General features: G+C 33.3%; 2 protein-coding genes across 4 annotated transcripts; one reads left to right on the top strand and one right to left on the bottom strand.

The window, feature by feature from the left end:
* Window positions 1–2833: 2833 nt before the first annotated feature.
* On the top strand, window positions 2834–6742 carry LOC108215291 (adenylate kinase-like). The gene is made up of 4 exons (XM_017387722.2): window positions 2834–3258; window positions 4545–4685; window positions 5033–5305; window positions 6338–6742. Exons 1-4 carry the CDS (start codon window positions 2950–2952, stop codon window positions 6479–6481), a joined length of 867 nt encoding a protein of 288 aa, XP_017243211.1. The 5' UTR covers window positions 2834–2949; the 3' UTR covers window positions 6482–6742.
* Window positions 6743–8575: 1833 nt separating this feature from the next.
* Window positions 8576–25460, bottom strand: LOC108210916 (uncharacterized). Of its 3 annotated transcripts, none has more exons than XM_017382375.2 (19): window positions 25277–25459; window positions 24872–25003; window positions 24696–24765; window positions 21967–22476; window positions 21744–21881; window positions 21505–21618; window positions 20392–20450; window positions 16302–16368; window positions 15800–15851; window positions 14702–14794; window positions 14473–14556; window positions 13932–14359; window positions 12865–12926; window positions 11972–12041; window positions 11406–11486; window positions 11211–11312; window positions 10485–10609; window positions 9884–9971; window positions 8576–8837 (listed from the first exon to the last, which is right to left on the bottom strand). In XM_017382375.2, the coding sequence occupies exons 2-19, from the start codon at window positions 24916–24918 to the stop codon at window positions 8826–8828; spliced, it is 2202 nt and encodes a 733-aa protein (XP_017237864.1). In that variant the 5' UTR covers window positions 24919–25003; window positions 25277–25459; the 3' UTR covers window positions 8576–8825. The 3 variants fall into 3 exon arrangements, 2 of the variants coding, with proteins under 2 accessions (XP_017237864.1, XP_063945648.1); XM_064089578.1 differs by having other exon boundaries at window positions 24872–24963; XR_010290133.1 differs by lacking the exons at window positions 8576–8837; window positions 9884–9971; window positions 10485–10609 and having other exon boundaries at window positions 11210–11312; window positions 11972–12064; window positions 24872–25460.
* Window positions 25461–25870: the final 410 nt, after the last annotated feature.

Below are 25870 nucleotides of genomic sequence, written 5' to 3'. Positions count from 1 at the left end.
CTCTAAGACTATCCGTTGACAGTTCTTCACATTATCTTGAACTGTAAAATACTTTGCTTGAAATTTATCGAACAAGAAGAACTTAAAAATAGAATCGCAGACCACCGAAAACCACCGAATCAAATCACCAAAAATAAAACAGAATGCCAGTGACTCAGTACTCCGAGTACACAATCTTCACATCCCTGAACACCACACCATCATTCAATCACCCAACGCACACACGCACTCTAAACTCACACACCCATCTGCACCAGTACACACACTGATACACACACGAAATACACACACAAACGCACAGTACACACTCCACTATATACACACTCATACGCATATGTACACAGGCACGCAGCATCACACGGGAAAAAGAAGGAAAGAAACCGGAGAAGAAGAGGGAAAAGAGCGGAAACCGGCGGGGCGGGGCAGTGAGCAACGACGGCGAAAGAACAGAGGTGGAGAGATTGGGGAGAAGAAGGCGGCGGCCGGAAACGGATTGAGACCGAGGGAGATGGACGAGAGGCCACGGAGAGAGGTGCGCTGAGGGAGGTGCGTTAGGCTGGAGCAGAGCGTTGATAGAACTAGGATATTCTTGTAACTTTCAGTTAATTATAACATTATCTAGACATAAAGCTCTGCGTTTGGCTGAATTTAGCTATCGACTACAGTAGCATTGCCGATTCGATAAGCTTTTTTGAATGAAAGAAACTACTCGGAGTATTGGCGTATATCGATACGAGCAACTGTACTTTCTGTCAAAAAAAAAAGTGGAGAGTATAGTAATTTTACAAAAACACCCTCTAGACAGAATCAATTCAAAATAGTCGAATTTTGATTTTTGTTCTTGCTAAATCGAAAAAAATTCGAAGTTCAACTGAACCGAACTTATTCGATCAAATTCAGTTCATTGCTTGGAAAATCGTTTTTTTTATAAAGCAAGCCTACATTATAAAAAATCAAAATTTCAATTTTCAAGGCTTGACTTATTTAAAACTTGGTTGAATTTATGTTTTCAAGACATAAAGTAGAGGTATTCCACCATTTTCAAGATATTAATTACAGGTATTTAATGAAAAAGTTTATACAATCAATTATTCCTTGGTATGTGTTTTTTTTCTAAAGTGGACAGATAAAACCGAACTTATTCGATCAAATTCAGTTCATTGCTTGGAAAACCGTTTTTTTTATAAAGCAAGCCTACATTATAAAAAATCAAAATAGACGATCAAAAAAATATTCAATAAGGAGCATGACACTCGTAAATTTAGTTTAAAATTGGACTTCACATTTGACCGGTGAAAATGTTCTCACAGTCACGATCGCTTCAAATGATCCTGACTGTCATTTCAAAACACAATTTTGACTTGCGTTTAGGTCAACATGCAACTTCAGTTGTCGTTTTTAATAATAAAATTATACTCTAAACATGATTTTAAGTTATTTTTATATTTTACCGTCTTCAAGTAACTTAAAGTCGCATTTTGAATAAATCAAAACAAGATATATACACTTATAGTAGAGACAACTTATGCAAATTATGTATCATAGTTGCAAAATTTAAAAATAAATTTATTTAATTATATATATTTATTTTATCGAGTATTTATTGAATTTCGACTTCAGATCGAATTTAGGTAATGCCTCAACTTTGGATCGATATCAGTTCAAAATAGTTACAATCCAAATAAAATGAAATGGATCGAATATCAATGCACGATTGGATAACCCAGTGGTTAAGAGTTTATACTCTGTTATTTCAGGATATCGGGAGTAATCTATACTATACTGTAATAAGCCAACATGAGTATAATTTGTAGTCCAAGATTTTAGTTATATTTTTTGGTTTGGTACTCTCCTTTTGGTACTACAAGTCTACAAATGTGGAGCCTGTTAGTATTATATTGCTGAACAGTTTTAAATACCAAAACCACTCATAACAATACATTATCATATAATATTTCATTAAAAAAATTATAATGATGTTATAAATAAAATTATAAATATACAATTTTGAATATTTTTTTTAACAAGAACCTTCATATAACTCTTTTTAATTTTAACATGTTCTATTTCAATATAAACACGAACCATTACATAACTCTTTCTAACTCTAATTTTAAAAGTTATTGTTGTCAGAAAAATCAAGATTACAAAATTACGTTTGAAATTCGATTGATTAGATTACTGAATCTTTCGAAGGTATTACACGATCGGCTATGTTTGGAAAAGATTTGAATTTTCTGATTTTTTTTATTTTTAAATCTACATGTACTAAATTCAGATTAAACGTACTAATATATATATATATATAGTCAGTTGAATAATATAATAATTTAATTAAAATTCAATCCATTAATACTAAAATACTAATAAAATGATATTAAAATTTAAATTATAAATAATAAATTATGAACTATATGTCGCCCGTGCGAAGCACGGGCTAAAGGCTAGTACTCCTTCCGTCTCATTTTAACTGTTTTTGACTTTTCTACACGTATTTTAAGGTGTTAAAAAAGTCACATCTAAACATAATTATTCTTTATTAAATTTATATATCAAATAAAAGTTTAGGGTTTAGGGTTTAGGGTTTTGATATAAGAATTGAATTTTTTTATTGAGTGTAGATGTTATTTTTTTGCACTTTAATATACGTGTTAAAAAGTCAAATATCAGTTAAAATGGGACAGAGGGAGTAGTTAAAAAGGAAGAAGAAAACATTACTCCTAGTACTCAAGATTCCAGATCAAGAATATAGAATATCCGATATCGTAAGCATACAACACACGCTCCGATACGCATCAAAACACATTCCACAGCTCATTTCCCTAATCAACCCGACCCGACCCACAAACCCAAAAAGACTGTAACATAAAAGTCACCCCCTTCTCTCTCAAACGCCCCTCTCTGCAAAATACGCATCTGCATATCTCTATCTCTTTGCAGGGTCCGTCAATGGCGGCCACAATGAATCGCGTATTCAGACCCACTTCATCATACTCATCTTTATTCAACCAGTTGATAAAGATTCGACCTTTATCAACAGCTGCAGTAACGTCATCTGAATCATTAAACACCAGTTCCCAATCGTACCCTCGTGCAGATCCTAAGCCAAGAAATGTCCAGTGGGTTTTTCTTGGATGCCCAGGTGTTGGAAAAGGCACTTATGCTAGTCGTCTTTGTTCCCTTCTCGGGGTTCCTCATATTGCTACTGGCGATCTTGTTCGTGAGGAACTTGCTTCTACTGGCCCCCTCTCCACTCAGGTCTCTCTCTCTCCCTCCCCCCCCCCCCTCTCCCTCTCCCTCCCTCTCCTTCTCTCTCTCTCTCTCTCTCTCTCTCTCTCTCTCTCTCTCTCCCTCCCTCCCTCTCCCTCCCTCTCAAAATCCCCCTTCTGTCTGTTTGTAATTTGTGTTGTGTATGGATCTTCAAGTCTACCTTTTTTGATTGCTGAATTTTGTAACTAATTGTTTATATATGTATCTATGTTTTTGGAATTTGAATAGGAAGTTAGATGATTGTGTGTCAAGAACTGGTCTCGGGGATTTGTATTGTAAATGAATATGACATTCTGTGCCTAATGTTGCCCCTATGTCTGTTATTGGTTTCTTTTTGCGGAAGCTTAGAAAGTTTGGATATCATTCAATTCTTCAAAAGTGGAACTCAACCATCTAATTTATGCTGATAATACACAATATGTGTGTGTGTTTAAGCTACCTGATCTTTCATAATGTGCTTGGCCTTCCTGCTATCCCAACAATGTTAACAACAAAATAACTATGTTTGGGAGGTGGAGGGTTAAAGACTTGAAGGTATATCTATGGAGTTGATAGTCAATGTAAGGAAACTAAATCTGAACTGCCAACGAGTGACACATTGACTCTGACACTAATGCTAAAACTAGAATAATCCATCGACTGCTCCATTGATGTATTTGGATAGGTGTCAACCACTGCCTGGAGAAAACTAGAATTATATTACTACTCCCTGGAGAAAACTAGAATTATATTACTATCTAGTGGCGGGTTTGTAGCCCAACTAATTGGTACCCAGTGCACACTGTTGATAAAATTATCCCTTGACTGCTCCATTGATGTATTCGGGTGGGTTTCAACTACTGCCTGGACAAACTTAGAATTATACACTGCAGTGGCAGGTTTGTAGCGCAACTAGTTGATACCCAGTGCGCACTATCAATAGAAGTGTGGCTTTTATACTCTGTATCTAGTGGAAGATATACTTGTGCGGTTGTGCTTGACGATATGAGTAATGATATTATCATGTGTTATATCCTTCTACTGACTGTATTGAATTGTAACCTTCATTTTCCTCACCCTATGTTTATGACTGGATCAAACTAATATAAATGCTTAGCATCAATATGTACCGTACATGAATTGACCATATGTACTTCTCTTCTCCTATCAAACAAAAAACAACTTAATGTTGCATGTGGATTGATATGTTGATACATGAATGACTATAGTCTACATATACAGTCAATTTTGACTTCTTTATTTTTTCGCATGGTAAATTAAAATTTTAAGAACAGCTTGCAGAGATTGTCAATCAAGGTAAATTGGTTTCAGATGAAATAATAATAAGCTTACTGTCGAAGAGACTTGAAGCTGGTGAATCCAAAGGTGAATCGGGATTTATTCTGGATGGCTTCCCTCGTACAATAAGACAAGCAGTAAGTACCTTTACTTCTTAGGCCGCGATTGATTTCTTCAAAAATGAATAAATTTACTAATTACTTTTGGAAGTTTTAGTATATTTCTGATTTGTTGCTAGGATGGTTTCGATCCATTATGTTCTGTGTCCATTTGTATAGTCACTTCTGCCAACATAAAATCCTAGTGCAGGCTTTTTAATCCATCTGGTCAGTATGTAGAGTCTTGGTTTATGACATTTGGCATATGAGGTATATATTAAGCTGAAGGAGTGAGAGATCATGTCATTGTCAAATATATTACATTCTCTTGCTCCAAGTCTTATTTTGTGCGGGGTTCATTCTTTGTAATATAATTGTGTATCTAGGAAATACTTGAAGAAGTGACAGACATCGACTTGGTTGTTAATCTCAAGCTGCGAGAAGATGTCCTTCTTGAGAAATGTCTTGGCCGAAGGATATGCAACCAGTGTGGAAAAGGTTTTAATGTGGCATCCATCAATGCTGAGGAAAAGAATGGTCTTCCTGCAATGAGTATGGCCCCACTTCTTCCGCCTCCACACTGTGCTTCTAAGCTCATCACGAGGTCAGATGATACTGAACTGGTGGTTAAAGAACGGCTTCGGGTGTACAATGAAAAGGTACTTAATAACTTTCTGTGCGCCATTACTTTTCTCATTTGTTTTACCTGTCTATGTGCTTCTCTCTTTATATCAAAGAAGCAAGGTACAATTAATGTCTTTCTTGCTTAAAAAGTTTTAAAGAATCTATTTTTCTCTAATTGTTTTTATTCAGGTCTCCTCTTATTACTTTAATTAGTAACTTTCAATTTATTATTCTATCAACTTTTTTTTTGGTGGCCGCCAGAGTATGTTACTCTACAATTGGAAAGGAATAAACTTCCTCAATGTTATATGCTTGAATAGGTAGAATAATCAGTATTATTTCATCTGGTCCTCAATGTCTACGTTTGTGCAACTGCTTCATGTATATGACCTACAAACTATATTTAACTTACAGAAAATTTCGTCTTCTGCTAAAGTAGATTTGATTCTTGATTCGACTCCTGGTAGATTGTATATACTTTTATCTCTATCACAAACATGCAATCCTCTGAATGTGCTTATATTGAATATTCTCCAATTTCCACATACATTTCTTATTGTGCTGATACACACGCACACACATACATTTGGTCAGATGCTGATGATATACTTGGTACTTTTGTATTACATAAAAAGAAATTCCTGTTTAAATTGCGTATTTTTAATCCACCTTTCACTAAATTTTGCATTAAATGAAACAGTGCATAAGAAAAATCCTGTTCTCAGGGGTAATTGCAAATGTTATTTGGTATTGCAGGGAGGGAGTATACATGTACAAAGTATAAATACTAGTGTGAATTTTTAGAGTACTCATGTAATTCATTTGAAAATATAGACGGATACCATTTACATATTCAGTGATGCAATATTCGAAACTTCATTACCTATATCTTGAGTTATCATTTATTAAGAAGTCTATAATTTATATGAAGATATCTAATATCTTCCTGTCATTGTGGAAGGATTCTTCTGTTGTTTTCAATGGTTTGCTTTGGTCTTCTGTCATGGTTTTATTTGGCCTTTTGTTATGTTAATGGATCACATGTGTTGTGCTTCTGGTCCATACAGAGTCAACCCGTGGAAGATTTCTATCGGAGTCGAGGAAAATTGATGGAGTTTGACTTGCCTGGAGGAATCCCTGAATCCTGGCCAAAGTTACTGGATGCTCTTAACCTTGATGATCAAGAGCACAAGCAGTCTGCAGCTGCATAGATTTATTATTAGTCGTTTTGCTTGTTTTGATGATCATTCTTTGCATGCGGAATGTGCATGTGTTGCAGTTTTGCAATAGGAAGATAAGATTTTGTTTTCTTTCACATATCATTGTTGAATAAGAAACCTTAAAACTTGCCAACAATTTATTGGGGCTGTCTGTAATGATTTTCATTTATGTTTCTAGAAAGGATTTTGTTGTATCAATATATCTGAGACCAAAGATAGAGAAAAATAATACAACTAAATGCAGTTTTGTTATGCATGGACTATTTGGCATATTTTATTCTGCTTTGCGCATATTTTATTCTGCTTTTCATGATATAGGTAAATATTATCTGACGGGGATACGATCTGTGCCTATCATACAAGTACATATAGAAGAGCAAAAGCTTTTCTTTGATGGTTACAAAGGTTGATGCTAAAGCTAGGAAATTGAGAACTTCATCTCCATTGGGAAAAAGAATCATATTATTTATTTCTTTCCTGCAAACTGTCCTGAATTACAAGTTGATGTCCTTTCGTTTATACAACCTCAATTTTTTTTCATTTCCTGAAGTCTAACCATCAGGTTTCTTTCTTCCTGCAAACAGCTGCTACAAGCCTGCCACTTTATAAATAGAAAAGAAATCACAGCTAAACTACAGTTTATATAGTATTTAGTAGTACTAAATCTTAATAGGGAAGCTCTTCCAGCAGCGTTTCCTGATTCAAATCTTCGACAACGGCACTGGATTCGCACAAAGATAAAGACAAGACCGACTAAGGTCCAACCCTAACCTCCCCTCGCAGCTGCCTATGTTGTAACAAGAGCACTGCCTATTTTGTAACAAGAGCATTCGATGCATTTTCTGCTGAGTTCATCTCCAATACTGAGAATCGAAGGGGAAGGGGGAAGTCCATCGAGGTTTTTGGCTAGCAATAAAGCAAGGGTCTTGATCGAGCAACTAGTAGTCCAGTCTATCCACCAACACAATATTTTGAGTAGCAATGATAGTGACCACATCTGCTGGCATGTGATGTTTAGACACTCTGCTTTCACCGCAGCTGCATCCTCTAGGAACTCTGGTGAAGCTAGTAGAAATTTTTAAGAGAAGAAAAAGAAAGCCATCCCTTGCTGGTATGAATTTACCTCTAAATTCTGTAGCTTTTTACATGATATATATTTTAGCAGATGCTTACTGATCGTAGTTAATTAAATGACACAGCTTCGGACTGCAATATGTGAGCAACCATGTACAACGAATCAGATAATCTAAAGAGTTTTCATTGCAACATACTAGGGTGTAAGGAGACAATCATGAATTCATGATATCCCTATCAGACAGGCATATAGTGGCTACTGGATTATGGACGAGGTTAAAGGCTACTATTTTACAAGACACAGTCTTGTTAGAACAAGTATATTGAAGTGAGAAATAACACAGTTCATCTCTGTTCACATTCATGCCATAACTTGTGATTTAATTCTTGCAAACCGACTTAGGCTGTTTGGGAGAAATAGATAGTTGTTTGGTAATTTTTTTTTTTGATAATTGCATATTTTGAATTATAATATATAAAAATATTTTTGATAAGGTTTGATAGTGAAATCTATGACTAGGTTTTTTGTAAGAGTATGGGAGTACCTATTTTTCCTAAAAGCAGCTTTTGAGCTTAAAAGCTGCTGTTCAAAAAAAGCTGAATTTAGATATACCAAACAATTTTCTACCTACTTTTCAAAAAAAAAAAAAACTGTTATTGCCGTCTGCAACAGCAATGCCAAACAGTACTTTAGACCTAATTATATTATATTACTGAATAGAAGCAGTAAATTTATTTTGATAATAACAATAGAGAAAGTGAAAGCAAGAATCTCGCAAGTGATCAAAATAATAACAATTGCGCGATAGCAATCGAAGATAGTTTGACTACTTGGCAAAAAGAATTTGTAGATAATTTGCCTAAGTTTGGATGTGACTGGTTTATCAACCTCAGGACAATAGTAGATAAGAAAACTTTTATGGACGTGTAAGGAACGATTTATCACCATGCAAACACAAAATACTAACAATAAATAATTCCACAAGCCAATGTATAACATATAAACAGTCGTGAACTGAGAATAAGAAACTAAATTTAAAAAAATGGAAGGATGAGGACATTTCTTTCGAGGTACATAGAAAAAGTTACTTGCATGTTGAAGTTGAAATTCTGCATACACTGATACAAGTTTAGTCTGATAGTTGATACAAAATCCTGTACAGAAGAGTGCCTTGGGTATTACTAGAAACCGGAAAGGGTTCATGAAATCTTTGTCAACCGAATTCCAGCATGCACTATCTTCCTGAACCTTTTGCTGACATTAGTGAGATTCCTGTTTACATTAAAGGTCAGTAATCAACAAATTGATGTAGTTGAATTATGTATGTCTAAGCTAATGCTAATTTTTAGAAACTAACCAGAGCAGTTTCTTAAGAGTTGAATACGTATAAAATTCTGTTACAAGTATTCTGATATTTGAATTTAGTCACATATTAGCCCTAGTTTATAGGACTTGGAGCTGTTTGGTATACAGCTTACATTCGAATTATGTTATAAATCAACTAATTTGATATTTGAGTTACTGATTTTTTTTTAGTTTTGGTAAAATTATTATTTTGTACATATAAAAACTATCAGTATATATTTTACGAATAAAAAATATTGCAATTGCTGTACAAAGTGAGATAAAGATTAGACCTAGAACAAAAGAAAAGGCTTCAACTTTAGAAAGACAAATAAAGTGACATTGATAAGAGATAATAAAAATGATTAGACATATGCAGCTACTAACATATTAAACTAAGTAAGAGGTTATGCTACGTAAGCTCCAGTTAACCCTAATTATTATTGTTTCCATTAGCTCACATAATCAGAAAATTTTATTAAATTAATCCATCAAAAAAGATTAAAGTGCAAAATTATGAAAGTTGATACGAATTTTCATGAATAACTCTAAATAGTATTATTCCAATTTCTCAGTTTTATAGTTTATTTAACCTTTGTTTGGTGATAATAATAATAACAACAATAACAATAATATAAATAAATAATAGTGATGATGATGATAATAAAGATAACGACATAAAAATAGAAGCTCTAATATATAATCAGTTCATAAAAGCTACAAATTTGAACAAACTTAACTGAATCAGTTTATCAACATCATAAACCTACTAACTTGTCTTATAAAGGCATATTAGAAAAGTTGCTTCCTTGGATCCAAATAATAATATATTGAATGAATCACTTGAACTAATTTGTTCATTTTTGCATTTAGCAATTGCCATGTAGATATTTTACTTCTTATTCAGAGTCCTAGTGTGTTAGAGTGCATGGAAGAAAGCACATTTGAGGATTTAGAGGTATGTGAACATTTACCTTGCTTTTATCACGCCAGCTGAGCCCAAATGAGAGCAAACTTGTTTTTTTTCTTTGCAGCTCCTGTGCGGAATCTAGCTGCAGAGCCCTGTAAGCATAATAAAATTAGAGGTTCCCAGTCTTGTTAATGTAAATATATATAATTATCTAGCAAAGCTGAAATAATTCCACAATGACAATATCAAATTTGACATTAGTATCTCACTGCCATCAGCTTTATACCGAAAAGAAATATTTGTGCTGACACACGTAACACATGGGAAAAACACGAATCCTCTTAATACTAAATATTCACACAAATAGACTAATCTGGTAGAATTGCCCACTTGTAACCAAAGCACAACCTTTCGATGTATATGAGATGCATTAATAATTGTACATCAGATATCATTCTTCAGTGAGCTGTGTTTGTGCAGAAGTACTTCACGTTACAACTTTTCTGCAGACCTCCCAAAATTTGTTTATACGTTTTAATAGGTTGTAAACACCTCATTCGGCAGTTATCTTTACACACACACACACACACACACACACACACACATTTTGATGCTAAATGCTTATCTTTAAAAGAAGGGCCCACATGGATTTTACTCCTTGATACCTTGGGGAAGATTGTGCTTTGCCTTGGTCAGATTCATACTGCAGTGTAGCCTCCAACATTGATTCTGCTGTAACAACCCTTTTCTCCATCGCAGTGACTGAAGTCATTGCCTTTTCATATTTTTCCTGCTTAGATATTAGGTGTTAAGTACAAATACTAACTATTGATACTAAACAAGTTAGGAAAATTTAAATCTGGGAGACAAAATAGTAAACCAATATGACAAGCAGGACCCATGTCTTCATGCCTACACAATAGTGCACAATAGTAATGGCCTTAGTTAGTGAAGTGTATGCATCTTGTACATTTATTCAATTAATAAATTTAAGATATATAGTGGAACCTTAGTAAATGTATACTCTCATCAAATGAGTACTTATTTATGGACACAACAAAGAAAGTAAGGACAGTGTATTATTAACCTTGATAAATAAATACAAATTTTTCGGTCCCAATCATATTCATTCATCGAGGTATAACTGTATTTTCAATTGATCTGGTCTCAGAGCACAGGTTGAGATGACACAGGCACTCAAGCTGTTTTATTAGTGAGTTCTATATGTATAAGTATAACTGTTTAACTTCAATTATACAGCTTAAAGCTGTTGTAAATTTCTTCTCCATGTTATTACTTTTGGGAAAGAACTTCTATATATATGTGAAGCATCAAGTTATGACCAACTGTAAAGTGCATAGACCAACCCAACGTCAAAGAAGAAAAAAAACCTGAATCACTTGGGCAGCATATCTCTGTGCAGAGGCATCTTGCTCTGCAGATATCCGAGCCTCTTGAGCTAACTTGTGTTCTTCCTCAACTCTCAGTAGGACCTAAGGCGGTTGAACAAATATCAGTTTTGACATCTAAGCGGAGAGATCCACACTTTCAGTTAGAGGATACAAATTTTATTGGCTAGTTTTCACCTGACGCATCATATCCTCCTGTTCGTTTTTATCAGCAAGAGTTAGACGTAATTCATCTACTTCCTTTTGAAGATGCTCTAACTGCAATTACCAACAGCTCTATGAATAAGAAATGCAATCCTCTACATAAAGTGAAATGGAAAGAACAATTCTGTAGTATGATTTTATACCTAGAGAAAATAGATAAAGGGCGGTGATAAAAAAAATAAATTAGAATTACGACTCATAAAGTTTAACGATGGCTGTTGGGATTCAAACATGATTAAAAGTTAAAAAATGACTGACATAGTAGTCAAGATGATTCTACATGCTCACATTACTGCCTCATGGCAAGAAATTTATAACAAGATTAAGCCTAGATAATTTTGGTAGACACCAATTTCCAGGTTACTGTCTAGATTAGAATTTACAAATATGAGCACCTCAACTGAAGGGAAAGAATGTTGAAAGGCCAAAAGTTATAATCAGATTCCATTCACCAAAAGCATTTCATCAAATCTTCATACAATATAGTGGGCATACAAAAGACCACATGAAAATTATCAAAAACTTAATCAAGTACATACTCTTGCAGTCAGTTCCCTTCTATTATCTTGTAGGACAATCTCCATAAGTGCCGTCTCCAGTTCCTCAGCTCTGAAAATGATATAAGTAACAACCTAGTATGTCATGGAATTCTTTAGTTGGAACACACTTGTGTAATTTATGGGGTAAAAGTAACAAGTCTATGTTTTGCAAGCTAAAATTGGGCGCACACAGGCTATTTATGGTGGCAAAATAAACTTTCTTGTCTTTACCAACTTAAGTATAAACCATATCTTGCAACAGAGCATTAATAGGTGGTTAAAATTCTAACAGGCAATTGCTGACCCAAGAGGATATCGGGTGTTAATAAGTGATTTTAAATATTTAATTTGTTAATTTTTTATTATTAGTATCTAGAGACAAGTCTGATGGTGATTATGAATTATTTTAATCATATTATGATAGTATAGTAATTTTTCAAAATTATTGTTTATTCATTATGTTACACTATAGAAAAATTAATGTGCTTCAACTGCAACTGCAGTTTTGAGGGCCCTGTAGTAATAATAGCAATAGAGTAAATTGTGAAAAAAAATTAAGAAGCAAAATTGGTGGTAGGAGGCAGGATTAAAAAAAAATGGGGGATTACAAATTTTCTATAATGAGATTTGTGAAGAAAGTGAGTAGGATGGCACCAGAGCACTTTTAAATTGGTGGGTTTGAGCTCAGTTCAATTTGCTAATAATAGAATGGAATATGAGATAAATTATTAATTTTTACCCATAAAGTAGTACAAACTTCATTCCATCCCCAATTTCAATCATTAAAACCAAACACAAAAATACGAATTTCTGTTGTAAAACTTACAAAAACAGCTACAATTACCTAGGAAATTTTTAGACCTCATGCAGTCAACTGCTAGGACAGCACTAACCTAAGTATTGCAGACCTTTTCTCTTCCAGCAATCTGCAACGCTCTGCTTTTAGCCAAACTACCTGCATAGAGATGTTGTAGTTTTGACCATTAAGGGAAAGATGTGAAGTTACTTGGAAGTGATGATATTTAACACCTTAAACAGAAAGCCTACATCTTGGATTAAAAAAAGAGAGTGAGAGAATTAAGTATCTAACTAACTGTAAGAGGAAACCAAGATATTCTCCCATGCTGTCCAAGTAACAACATGAAGTGAAAAATAGTGACAACTACTCGCCTACATCAAATAAGTAAGAAGGCAAGATTCCAGATCCACTAAAAGATATTTGGTTCCATGCAGCATGTTCACAAATGCTACCTCTGAGACTCTACAATCGCGTTTTTTAATCCATCGACCTTTTATTTTAGGCCATGGTATGTCAGTTTTTGAAGATGGGTGAATGTAACACATCTCACAGGTACTATGATTAGTTGATTACATTACTATGCAGATGTGCCAGGATCGCATGTATGTTGTTTAAGTTTAAAAACAACTACATATGCAGGTTTTATATGTAAGCAAAGGTCAAATCAAGGCAAGGGAGACTCATTGTATTCCATAAATCATACTTAAAGTATAAGTGTAGAATGCTGGCAAATTGCAAGTTGAGATTGACAGTTGTGAATTTCTGGCTTATCATTGCTTACTCATATTAAATTTCCCTCAGTCAAAAAAACAAAACTGACATGTTTGACTTTTGTGATCAAATTGACTGTTTTTTTAGGGAAAAAAATAAAGCTAAAAAAATATATAACCATAATAAAGCAAGTTTGATCCACATAATATAGTCTATTATCTAATTTTGGGAAATGCGAAAATGTAATAAAATAATATTTTAATAGTTATATTCAAGTCAAAGTTTCACACTAACACATTTTTTTTCTGGGAAGGAAGGAGTAGCTAACATAAAAACACCAAGCTTCGGTGAAGTAACATTTACTGTATCCATGTATGCATCATAAGAAATCGACTGACACTCACAAGATGATCATTCACATAAGTACACATTATAAATCCTGAAATCTACCTGAGATTCAATATCTGGGATAGCATCTAGTTCCGAATCAATGCTTATGCCAGGAATGAATTCATCCATATTAGACTGCTGAGGGTCCAGAGTTGATAAATGTCCATCCTTTTCTTCCTGTCCATCCGACTCTTCTTCCGTAATTGCTTCCATTGGAAGTGACTCTGGGTCATGCTTAAAACTATAAAGCTTAGAAGCAAGGATTTTGGACTGTTGCCGAACTAAAGCCCCTTTAGATCTCTCCTCAACTACATCTACTACAGAGGGGCGATGCTTATTTCTCAACTGCTGCAGTCTATCTTCGGTTACAGCCAAGTAACCCATGCAAGCAGTTAAAACAAGTTGACTGCTATCAAATGTCGAACCAACAAGTGTTTGTAATAATGTAATAGCATCCGCCGTATCATTTGTTGCAATTAAAGCAGGACCTACATGTAGTAAAACCATTATAATATGATCAAATGAAGCCAAGGTAGAAATTTAATTAAAGTTCAATCATGTATTTCTACTACAACAAAAAACATCATGATAACCTCAGTACCATAGAACTCCATTAACGCAAGTGCAGTTCGGAATAACATGACACGGTTTCCTTCGAACAGAAGCACATCCCACACTCGAAGAACTGGAGTTAAAACAGAAGGTTTAGAAGAGGCAAAATAATACAAAAGAGTTATTCATTATACAATGCACTGGTAAATTAAAAATTATAGAGACACAACCAAGAGTACATACTAGAACCAAATTTTATACTACACAAAGGTTCTCACCACTTTCCCATGGTATCATATTTACAAAGATGGAAAGGAACCAAGGACCAGAAATCCATCCAACCTGCACTCCCAAGTAATCAAGATGGTTGACTGCACAACAGGGAAAGAAAGGAATAAGAAACTATGAATAGCTCATGTATGAGTACTCATACTGAGATGTGATGTACACAACACTCAACTTAGAAAAAAGTACACAAACACAATGAGTTTACGTAGAAATACCTGGCATATCTCTCATTAACTAATTCAATTATTTCCCATTATTCTTTAGATGGCATATTGTGAATTGATACGTTCCTTTTAAGTTGCTTATTTTGTGATCTATCACGTGCAAAATACATGTTATTTTTAATATCTGTTATTTTAATTTTAAAATTCATTTTATATTTATATTTACTTTCATTTTAGAGATGTGTTTAAATAAGAATAGTATATACGCTTTTCTTAGAAATGTTTTTAGAATAGTTCTAAAATTACATGTTTGAAATTAAATAGTTATACTTGTCTTAGTTAAAATAGGTTTTCGATGGTCCGCTAGTTTTTTTAATAATTAGTCCCGTCAAAATAGTTTTAAAAATAAGTAAATTTCGTAGATGTGTTTTGATTTCGAATATATAAATGTGTTCTGGTTAAAACAATTTTTTTTAATAAATAGATTCGTTGAAAAAAAATTCAGCATAAAGTTCGCCAAACATAGATAGTCTTTATGTTAACAAACTTTGGATTGGTAATTGGCAAAATAACGTTTCTAGCTATCTAAACCGGTCTCGATATTTGTATTATAATCTTAGTATTCTAATTGAATTCACGTGAAAGATGGGATAAGGAAAGTGTCACCTCAATATCTTTAAACATTCATGTAATAGTATTTCTCTGTTTGGTTAATCAGTTCTCACCAAGGGGAAGCTAATAAATGACTCAATTTCTTACATATTATGCCATTTGTGACCTGATCCTAGGATATCTTATATAAGTTCTTTGGAACATATTAGGTATATAAATAATGTATGACTTTAAGCATTTAGCATTTTACTAATGATAAATTTGGACTTTTAAAGAAGAAATACAATGAGAAACATCATTAAGCCTACCTACCCAGTTTAGGAAAACATTCACGCATCAAGTCCTCAAAAACAAGTTGGTCCACCTGATTAAGCAGAAAAACAAAACGAAGTTTAGAAAACGGAAGCCTATTTTATAATACATTGTCCTAAAGGTTCTTATGTAACATTATGTAACAAGTACTATCGTCAATACTTTAAATTTTGTGCACACTAAAGATGGCAAAGGTGACAAAAGTTTGTTTCAAACTACTACTACGTTATTTCTTCACCCTAATTTCATTAGTTTCATAGTATTATACTCGGTACATAATATTCGGTATTAAGCAACACTAGTTTTGGTCATATGGTTTGATTGGTCCATTTTGTTAACTTCAAGATCTAATGTATACAATTCTTAACTCTATGATAGACATGTCGACCTGAGTCCAGAATTGGAGGTGATGTGCATTGTTAATTTTACAAAGTAAACCAAAACAATCTATGCACTACATTCAACAGAGTAAAATGCTAAAATGCACCCGAAGTTCACTAACCTGAGATTCTATCATTTCCTGTGAGAAGTAGCCATCAAAGTAGTCATCAATAATACCAACAAAAGTCCTGGAAAATTCAAAACAATTTTATCTTATAATCACAACTAAGATACTTATGATAATATACTTCAAACATCACATTCTTACTCTACAATTTTATAATATTATTTTCTTTCCCAAGGAATATAACAATGAACATATCATAGAATGGACTAAAATGTTGCCATAAGTTAAAGATAGTAAAGTATAAAGGCGAGATTCTATCATTCATGAGAAACAAAGCACGCCGCAAAAGTCATAAGACATTCGAAAGATATTGTTATATAATTCCATGACTAAGACTAAAATACTTACAAAAAATATACCTCTATTTTAGTATACTATTTTCCTCAAAGGAATATGTCGCACCAATCACCATATCATAAAATAGTAAAGTACAATGACAAAAGAGACTTTATTATCCCATATGTCTATAAAGAGCATATTCAAGAAAACCATCTAAAACTCACGACACTAAAATAGTGTAAATATTACTCGTATAGTATAAAAGTTGCACTATTTGCAAACCAATTCCGGCACATGTACGCTATATATAACACTTTTAAAACAATCTTTGTCTATAACAAGTTATATTCTTCAAACTTTTTCAACAGTTGTTTTCTTGGTGATGTGAGGAATGAAAAGGTAAATATCAATCTCCCCTGAGAATCGGCGGAGATACTGATAAATTAACCAGTTGTCCAGTATCAATAATAAACAAGGAGGGAAAACAAAAGTTAGTAATTAATGTATATGTTATGAATTAGTTTATATTGTTTGGTATGGAGATAAATAATAAATAACTAGTTAATCAAATATAGGTTAGTAATTTTAATACTAGCTTAAAATCTGTGCGATGAACACACGATTTTTCATATTTACTTCGTTATTTATATTTTACGTTGATTTTATTTGTATCCATTAGAATAGGTCCAAATAAATGACGATATTTAAATTTATATGTTTTTGTTAGATTTGTCAAAATAAGTCTTTAAACCCGTGCAAATAGTAGGTCCAAGAGATGTATATAAATTAGAATGTTTAAATGTGTTTTAATTATTATATTAGACCCATTAAACTAAAATAAGTCTTAAATAATTGGACCCATCAATATATATATATATATATATATATATATATATATATATATATATATATAGGTATATATATATATAGGCTCATGATCAAATAGAAACCACTCTTAAAATAAAAACTAGAAACCAGTTTCCTTACCACTATTTATAACTACGGGTATCACTAATTTATATTGCACTAATCACTATTTTTATACAGTATGTAAACAGCGATTTTTATTATCAAAATTAAGAAAATCTACTTATCTAAACTATTGATAATCGATTATAGATGATCAATTTCATTCGTAGGAAGGTTCTTGACGGTAGGAAGCCGCAAGACAAGTTGTATGATGATGGTAAGTAGTTGTTAGTTTTGTAAGTTATGATGGAAAGTGTATGTGACTATTGGTGATGATAGACAATGGTGGCAAGTCATGGAAACGTCTGGTAATGGTGGTAAGAGGTCCATTATTACGATTTGGGTGAACATGATGGTCATATACGTTGCATATATGTGTATATATATATATATTTATATCTGCGAGATATGCTATATATAAATTAGTGATATGTTATGTACAAATTAGTGATTTCTGTAGTTAATAATAGTGATAAAAAACTGTACTGAAACTGGTTTTTAGTTTTTAGGCTAATTTGGTTTCTATTGGAGTATGACTCTCTCTCTCTCTCTCTCTCTCTCTCTCTCTCTCTCTCTCTCTCTCTCTCTCTCTCTATATATATATATATATATATATATATATATATATATATATATATATATATATATATATATATATGTAATTAATTAATTGGCCCACAAGATGTGTATACATTATGATGTTCAAATGTATTTTAGTTATAACATAATAGGCCCGTTAGAATATATTTTAATATTAGAGGCTCGTAAACCCGTCTATAATATTACACCCGTTAATTTAAGATAAGTCTTAGATATTTGAATCCATCAAAATACATAAAAGAATAAATAGGCCAAAAGATGTATATGAATTAAAAATAGATTTTTAAATAATTAATATACGTGTTTTTGTTAATATATGTTTATTAGGTGTGTTATAACATATTGAGTAAGCCGTTAAAAGGCTAATTAAAATTGGGTCGAAGAGATATGTTTTAGTAAGAATGTTTATATAAGTTTTAGTTATAATAAAAATACCCATTAAAACATGTTATAGATTGAGGAGGCTAGTAAGCCCAAATACCAACTGACCAAACTTCTAATGTTTCATCTTTAATAGTATAGTATAGATAAGTTATTTGTGATAAGCCTAAGTGTCAAAAAGGGTCATAGTCATTGGGTCCTTTGATTAGGGTTTCTACATCTGTATAAGTATTATAATCCCAGCAAATATCTTAGACTTGATTACTGAGACATTATTGAATATTTAATTAGGTCTCTTTATGGATTGAGATATGTATATTTTCTCCCTTTTCTGGCTGGGAACCCTTGGGATATAGGTATTCTACGATTGATCCACCGAAGTTCCTTTAATAATATTATTATATCGTGATCATTCTTTCTAAAGTTGTTCTGCATCACAATTTTTTTTCTATAATTTCGATTACTTGAAAGCCAAGTGAAATCTTATGGGTATCTCGTTAATTAGTGATCTAAAAAAAGGTAGACTGAGGTGAGTTTGTGACAGATTAAACTGCAAGAGTTAGGATGAATCTAGATATAATGTAGTTGAGCAATTTAATGATTACAACAGACATTTACTCTTGAGAATTATATATTTGATTTCGAAAATATACAAAGTAATCATTATCTGCCTGATGCTTCTGTTTTGAAAGTTTCATTGGAGGTTAAAAAACAGCAGTTACACATTTTGTAAATGCTTTCAAACCCACCATTTTAACTGATGCTATCTTGTATGCCAGATTACAAGAAGCCCTGACTAGTGCTCAGAAAATTTAAGAAAACTACTTTTTCTATTTATTTTGCAACTAAACCGCTTACTCATGTTTCACAATTCTAATGTCATTAAAGTCACCAGGTCCCCTCTATTGCCTACTCTCCAGTTCAAACCTGTAGAACATGGGTTGTATAAAGAAAATCCAAAACGCTTCAAATAATCCTATTTGAAATAAGGGCTTAGAAAATGGCCAAAGAGTTATATTACTACTGTGAAAAAAAGTTTGAAATAGGGCAGAAGTAGAAATATCATCAGATTCACTACTATTTAATCCTCGATCATTCAAAGATTGCTAAAAGTACATTGATGGCTTAGAGCGGGTTAACGATATTACAGTCTTGGACTCTTGGTTGAGTAAGATATTGTAGCAGCAAATATCAAATAGGAAGTGTGTTGACTAATTCACAAACGTATGGACTTTTAACTTACTGCCGCAATCTTGCTTACTAAATTCCAGCCAAACCGCCCATTTGCAATGTGACACCATCCCGATATGAATCTAGTCAGTACCTTCTAACCCCATGCAAATGATCTAAATTTGTTTCTACCTCCTTGACAATACCAATACTATTTTCTAGTTATATCGTGATGCTTGCGAAACCTTAAACCACTTCAACTTCTTTAAAGTAGGCTATGCTGAGCAAAGAATTGAGAGAGACATCATACAATATATAGACATATAGTCCCCACAAGCCACAAGAATGACTTGGGAGATTAAACTTCCTCGCATAGTAACAGCACATACAATGTAAAAGTGATGACATGCAGATAAAGATTTAAGAAAACATGATACAATGTCACGGATGAGTTAAACTAATTAAACAATGCTGAAGCTTGAGGGTTTCTTGATATCCTACTGGCCAGATCTCTTTCCCTCTCTCATGACCAAGGCCGTGTGTTCAAATTCCCATTACCCCTCCCAACATACTTTCAAATCTAATGCATTAAGAAATATGTGACATACCCAAAGCAAAACATAATCAACCTCATGTGTATGTCGAAATTTTCTTTGAAATGTCAATATAGATAGATTATACTTACCAAAAGGCATTCTCCTCGGGCATCATAAGTAATAATAGACCAGCAAAGAAATTCATTCCCTGAAGTGATGACATATTTGGGAAAAAAATAACAGTTATAAAAATCAATCGTGGTGAGGTGTATTGCACGATTCAAAATCGACGATGTGGGCAGTTGTCTAACTAGTTCATGCAACACATTAATGTTTCAAAACTTATTCAGCAACAAGTACATGCTCAAATTTAAATTTGAGTCTTGACAGAGATTATTTCAATAATAGTTGCTCTAAAATATATTATATTAAAAAAACGTAGTTTCATAACAGCTCGACAAAGTTTCATACTCAAACTTTTTATTCTTCGTCAAGTGAAAAACTGCACTTCAGTCGAAGAAATCAAGATGGTATGGCTAATTATCCAAATTAAGTCTGACAAACTTACTATTTAGGTAATTGTTGCCATGTTATTTAATACATTTTTCCTAAGACTGGCATTTTTATTTCGTTAACCTATATGGAAACTGATACAACGTGACCATTGTGATCGGTGCAAGCAAGGCTTAACACCTAATATAAAATATTGTAATGAGATAGTATTTACAGTTAATTCTCGTAACCTTCTTTGACAGAAACTCGAATTAATATCCTTATGTTGTGCCTTTTTCGATATTATGAATATAACTCAACTGATAAAAGAATAACACCTTTATATGTTAAGTCTCTAGAGCTGGCATTTACTTTTGGGACGTATTTCACGCCATTTTTTAGAAGGTTGCCATATTTGTCTGCCAGTATCCACTACCCAATTAGCAGGATTCTGAAAACAGTTTCTGTTACCAGTTTAACAATACTATGTACTACCCTGCCTCCATTTAAATAGAAGTAATTTTCTCATTTCATTCTTTACTGGCTCCTGCTCACAAATTCCTTAATTTGGTAGGTATGTTCTTTTTCCATCGTTCATTTCTCCTTTATATCAACTGCATATACTTAGGTCTTTCCCTTGGATTAAAATTTAAATTTCAATTTTGTGCTCTTTTACTCTCTTCACTTGATTTTTTGTTTCGAGGATTTCTTTTTAATATTGCATAAAAGAAGAGTGTGCCAGTGATGTAATTTATGTATAACCCAGTTACCTGACAATACCCTACACGGGGGTTATGATGAGAGTAAGCTATAAGGACGCGCCTCAAAGAATTTCTACCTCCTTCATCTAATGCAGGATGACCAGGAAAAGTTCTAGGCAAGTCCTATAAAAGTGAAGACATGTAATCAGTCAAAATTGAAAATCATACTCCGACTGGAAGTAAAAGAAGCAGCACCTACGAATGAAATATATTGAAGGATAAAGTCCAAGGCCCATGCATCTAATGACCTTCTCAATCTGCTTTCTCAATCTTTCAGAAGATTGAGATTTATTCTGCTCTTGGCTCACTTCTTTCTCTTTGTCCAGCAAATTCTGGTAGTAACTTTCCACCCGTCGTGTTCGTGCACCAACAAAGGCCTGCCATACCTGCAAATGAAATATTGGTTTTAGCCACATACAAGATTACTATATCTAGATTGCAAGGAACTGGCATGAAAGTGTAGGAAGATACCTCTCCCCTGATATTCCTTGGCACTCCTCCTTGAACAAGGACTTCTAGTTCTTTTTTCCATGTCACAACACTCTTTGGACTGAGGACTTCATGCTCTGTTTCAGGAGAGCTAATGCCTTCATTTGCTAAAGTATCATGGAACACGTCTTCAACATCCTCAATGGATTCCTGGATTGAGGGTTTCATCTCTTCAGTTGAAGTAACACGATTGGGGGTAGTACTCATACTCATAATGACATCAAGAGATGGTCTAGCCTCAGCCCATTTTTGTATAGGAGACTTCTGTTTCTCTGTCGGCGTCTTGTTGTCTCCATCATCTTCTCTCGGTATATCAGAGAAAGATTTCTCTTTATTTGAATCTTCCCCTCCTAGAGTCACCTCTGGGCAAGGCCTGAGTTTTTCCTCTGTTAGTTCAGCATGCAATGTTTTATTGTTCACTTTAGCAGATGAACTTGGTTGAGCTTGTTCAAGAAAGCTATTCCACTTATCTACTCTCTCCTCCTCTTCTTCCTAAATCCATTGACATAAAAAATTAAGTTCGCACAGAATAGCTTACCTTAAAATCCTCAGTACTTACTATAAAATTACAATTTGGATTCGCCTATGCAAATCTTGGGGTCATTATCGTAAAATAATGGGACTTTGTTATGCAAAACAATATGTGATGACCTGAGAGCATCAACTGAGCATACTCTCTAATATATTCAACTAATTTATAAGACGACGAAGGATAAATGTAAATTATAACACGATAAAGGATAAATGTAACAGCAAGCAATTTGGAGGTCCATGAAATTTGTAATGGAACTAATATAGCATAGCTTCTATGGACAATATTTTACATCATCCATAATCTTCTTTATAACAATCAAATAGATTACACCAATTTATCACATATTATAACTAAAATTGGCATATGTGCATTTTTTCTGGTCGTGAAGAAATGTTTCTATTTTCAAGCTGTTATGAGAGGCTGATGTATAAAACAAAGGGCGTCTACTAGCATCTCAATGCCTCTTCACAACACAGACTATCAATTTATTTGGATGATAGAGATGCTTACTTATATATTAATACTAGCTACCATGCGATGCACGGATGGCTTATATATTTTTTATGATATATACTTTCATATTCAATTTTATTTCGAAGATACATTTATGATAAAATTATATCTGTTTTTTAAATAATTAATAAACGTGTTCAAGTAAATATATTTTTATTGGGTATGTTAAATAAGTATTTTCATTGAACATGTTAAATAAGATTCTAATAGTTAAGCCCGTCAAAAGACTTATAAATAAATAAAACGGGATATTAATGTGCTTTCTTTATAATAAAAAAACTCATTAAAACATGTATCTGTTAAGGGGACCGCAAATAGGCCCAAATACCGAGGATGTTTAAATGTGTTTTAGTTATAATCAAGAAGACAAATTAAAACATATTATTAAATTAATAGGCCCAAATACCAACCGACCAAATTTTATAATGTTTCAGCTTTAATATTATAGTATAAATTATGCCTCTTACTTCCTCTTGTTTGGCAACTTAAAAATTCAAAGCTAAATAGGTACGACACCTATGACAATTTTGAAAAGATCAAGCAATTAGTAATTAGGCTTGCTAAATATATAACAATAATTATTCACCAACCAACTCAGTGATCTCCAAAGCTCCATAGATGTCTGCTGAGTCGCTGACTCAAGTTTATCTAGGTGCCTCATCCAGTACTGTTAACTTTATGGGACCAAGTCCGTTAACACTATCTGAGTCTGATATTCCATCAAACTGACATGTTCCTTATAGTGACAACCAAACAATGAAGATAATGATTTTTCTCACTGATACAGAACTCGGAGCCATGATTTACAAGGCAGACATACCCGTCCTACTCGCAGCTTGTAGCTTGACATACAGCATTGTGCAAATCAATTCAATTACTTAACATATTTTTAAAGCATATAATATATGATCTTGGTAAGCCTTCCTCCTAACTCCTTCAGGTTTTAGGAGAGGTCTCGACCCTTTCAACCCCCAATATATTATCATAATTTATGACGGACATGAAGGTAAATTATTTCCCCCAAAGATGGGTGGTAATTAACATACTATCAGAAATCACGATTTGAATCGTAACCACAATATCAGCCTAGGCTGGCGAGATACAGATGATCGGTCATGTAAAATTAGCAGATGAACTTTATGAATTCAGCTGATACTTAAAATGAAGTTTAAAGATGATACTAAACCCAGCCACTCACAAATTTATTCTCTGTGTTCTATGTATCTGCGGAAATATAAGTAGAAGGGATTTCCTTCGATGAAGTATTAACAAGTGAAAGTTTACCAGTTTATTTCAGATTAGGACCTTACAATCAATTTTGATAGTCACATAGTAACAGGAGCTGCAACTAGACCTTGATGTTGGCCTACTTACTCTTATTACAGTATTTCAAGTTTTTAACCCTATACACAAGTTGTAGTTGCAGGTAATTAGTTATTAATAGCTAGAAAACATAACATAAAGAGATGATCTTGTTTATCTGTTTGTTGATGTTTGTCATTTGGTTCAAGGAATATTTAATATATTAGATATCCGCTTTCTGTTATTCTATCAATGATTTATTAAAAACGAGAAAATGTCCTCCCACCCCTTAGTATGCACGGATAGGTCTTAACTAGATAGTATAAACGATATAATGTATATATAATGGGAAAAAAAATACCTTATAGATACTAGAATACTCCCTGTACCTCTGAAGGTGCTGAGGTCTCAAAGTAAATCCATAGGCATCCCTGTGAAAAGCATGTTTTCATGTCAATACACATAAAACCCCACACAATGTGATCTATGACTTGATGAGCGAGGCAAATCAAATGACAATGCTGCAGATAAATGTACCTGGAATCAACGTCGAATGATCGCTTACTCAGCAAGGATAACAACATAGCTGGGAAAGAAAGATGACACTACCTCCCATAGCTCTCTTTCGACTGAATTTAAAATCAGCACACGGATTCTTTTTCCATAAACCTCGATTTAACGAATACAAACATGTTAAATTCTCATCAACATTAAAACAACATTGCTACTAATTTTTCTGTATAATTAAGTAGATTAATTAGGGTTGATCTTAAAAAACATGTCTGTAATAATAAAAGAATTGTGTTAGTTAGCATGCTTTAAAATACATCACGATACTTGCGGTCTGAACGACGCGTGAACATAAGACATAAACGTTGTCTTACAAGTTGTAAGACATACTTACAGTAGATGATGTTTTTTTCTATTTATGGAAAGAAGTACCTTTGTGGGATGGAAAAAGAGGGAAAGATGGAGCATCAACATCTGCATGTTTTGTACGGTAGACTCGGAGCATGTAGTGGTGAGTGTTTCTTCACAGATCCTTAACAAACCTCCCCTCTTTATTCGCCTTCTCCCCCCTTCTGTTTTTTTCTTTTATGTACTTTTGGCCTATTGGGGCTTCACATAGAACATACAAGATGCTGGGGGCAAGAATTACACAAAGAAAAATATAAAAATATTCTTGTCTTTTTCATATAACGTTAACATAAATTTCAAATTTATCGTTTTCAATAATATTTGGAGAATATAGATTCGTCGGAGTGGTACAAACAATCCTTAACCAAAAATTTAGACATCGCATCAAAACTAGATATTAATATAAAAATTGTTAAAAGTACTTTATTTGGTCTGGACAAGAGTCCATCGTCAATTTATCAGTTATTTTACTTGTTAAAAATAATATAAAATAATAATAATGGAAAATCAAAAATAAGCTAAACACTTTTCCTTCCGTTTTATTCAATTGTATACGTTACTTTTCGACACGATTTTTAGGATTCCTTTGAAGTGTAACTCCATAATATATTTTTAAAT

Source organism: Daucus carota, chromosome 3, assembly GCF_001625215.2.
Source record: "Daucus carota subsp. sativus chromosome 3, DH1 v3.0, whole genome shotgun sequence".
NCBI lineage: Eukaryota > Viridiplantae > Streptophyta > Magnoliopsida > Apiales > Apiaceae > Daucus > Daucus carota.
The sequence above is the reverse complement of the archived record's forward strand: the minus strand, read 5'-3'. Positions and strand labels throughout refer to the sequence as shown.

Coding starts and splice junctions, on each gene's coding strand:
- LOC108215291 (XM_017387722.2), top strand. CDS start 2,950: ATGGCGGCCACAATGAATCGCGTATTCAGACCCACTTCATCATACTCA. Junction 3,259..4,544: donor CTGGCCCCCTCTCCACTCAG/GTCTCTCTCTCT, acceptor TTTTAAGAACAG/CTTGCAGAGATTGTCAATCA. Junction 5,306..6,337: donor TTCGGGTGTACAATGAAAAG/GTACTTAATAAC, acceptor TGGTCCATACAG/AGTCAACCCGTGGAAGATTT.
- LOC108210916 (XM_017382375.2), bottom strand. CDS start 24,918: ATGTTGTTATCCTTGCTGAGTAAGCGATCATTCGACGTTGATTCCAG. Junction 21,619..21,743: donor TGAGAAAGCAGATTGAGAAG/GTCATTAGATGC, acceptor TCACTTTTATAG/GACTTGCCTAGAACTTTTCC. Junction 15,852..16,301: donor AGGAAATGATAGAATCTCAG/GTTAGTGAACTT, acceptor CTGCTTAATCAG/GTGGACCAACTTGTTTTTGA.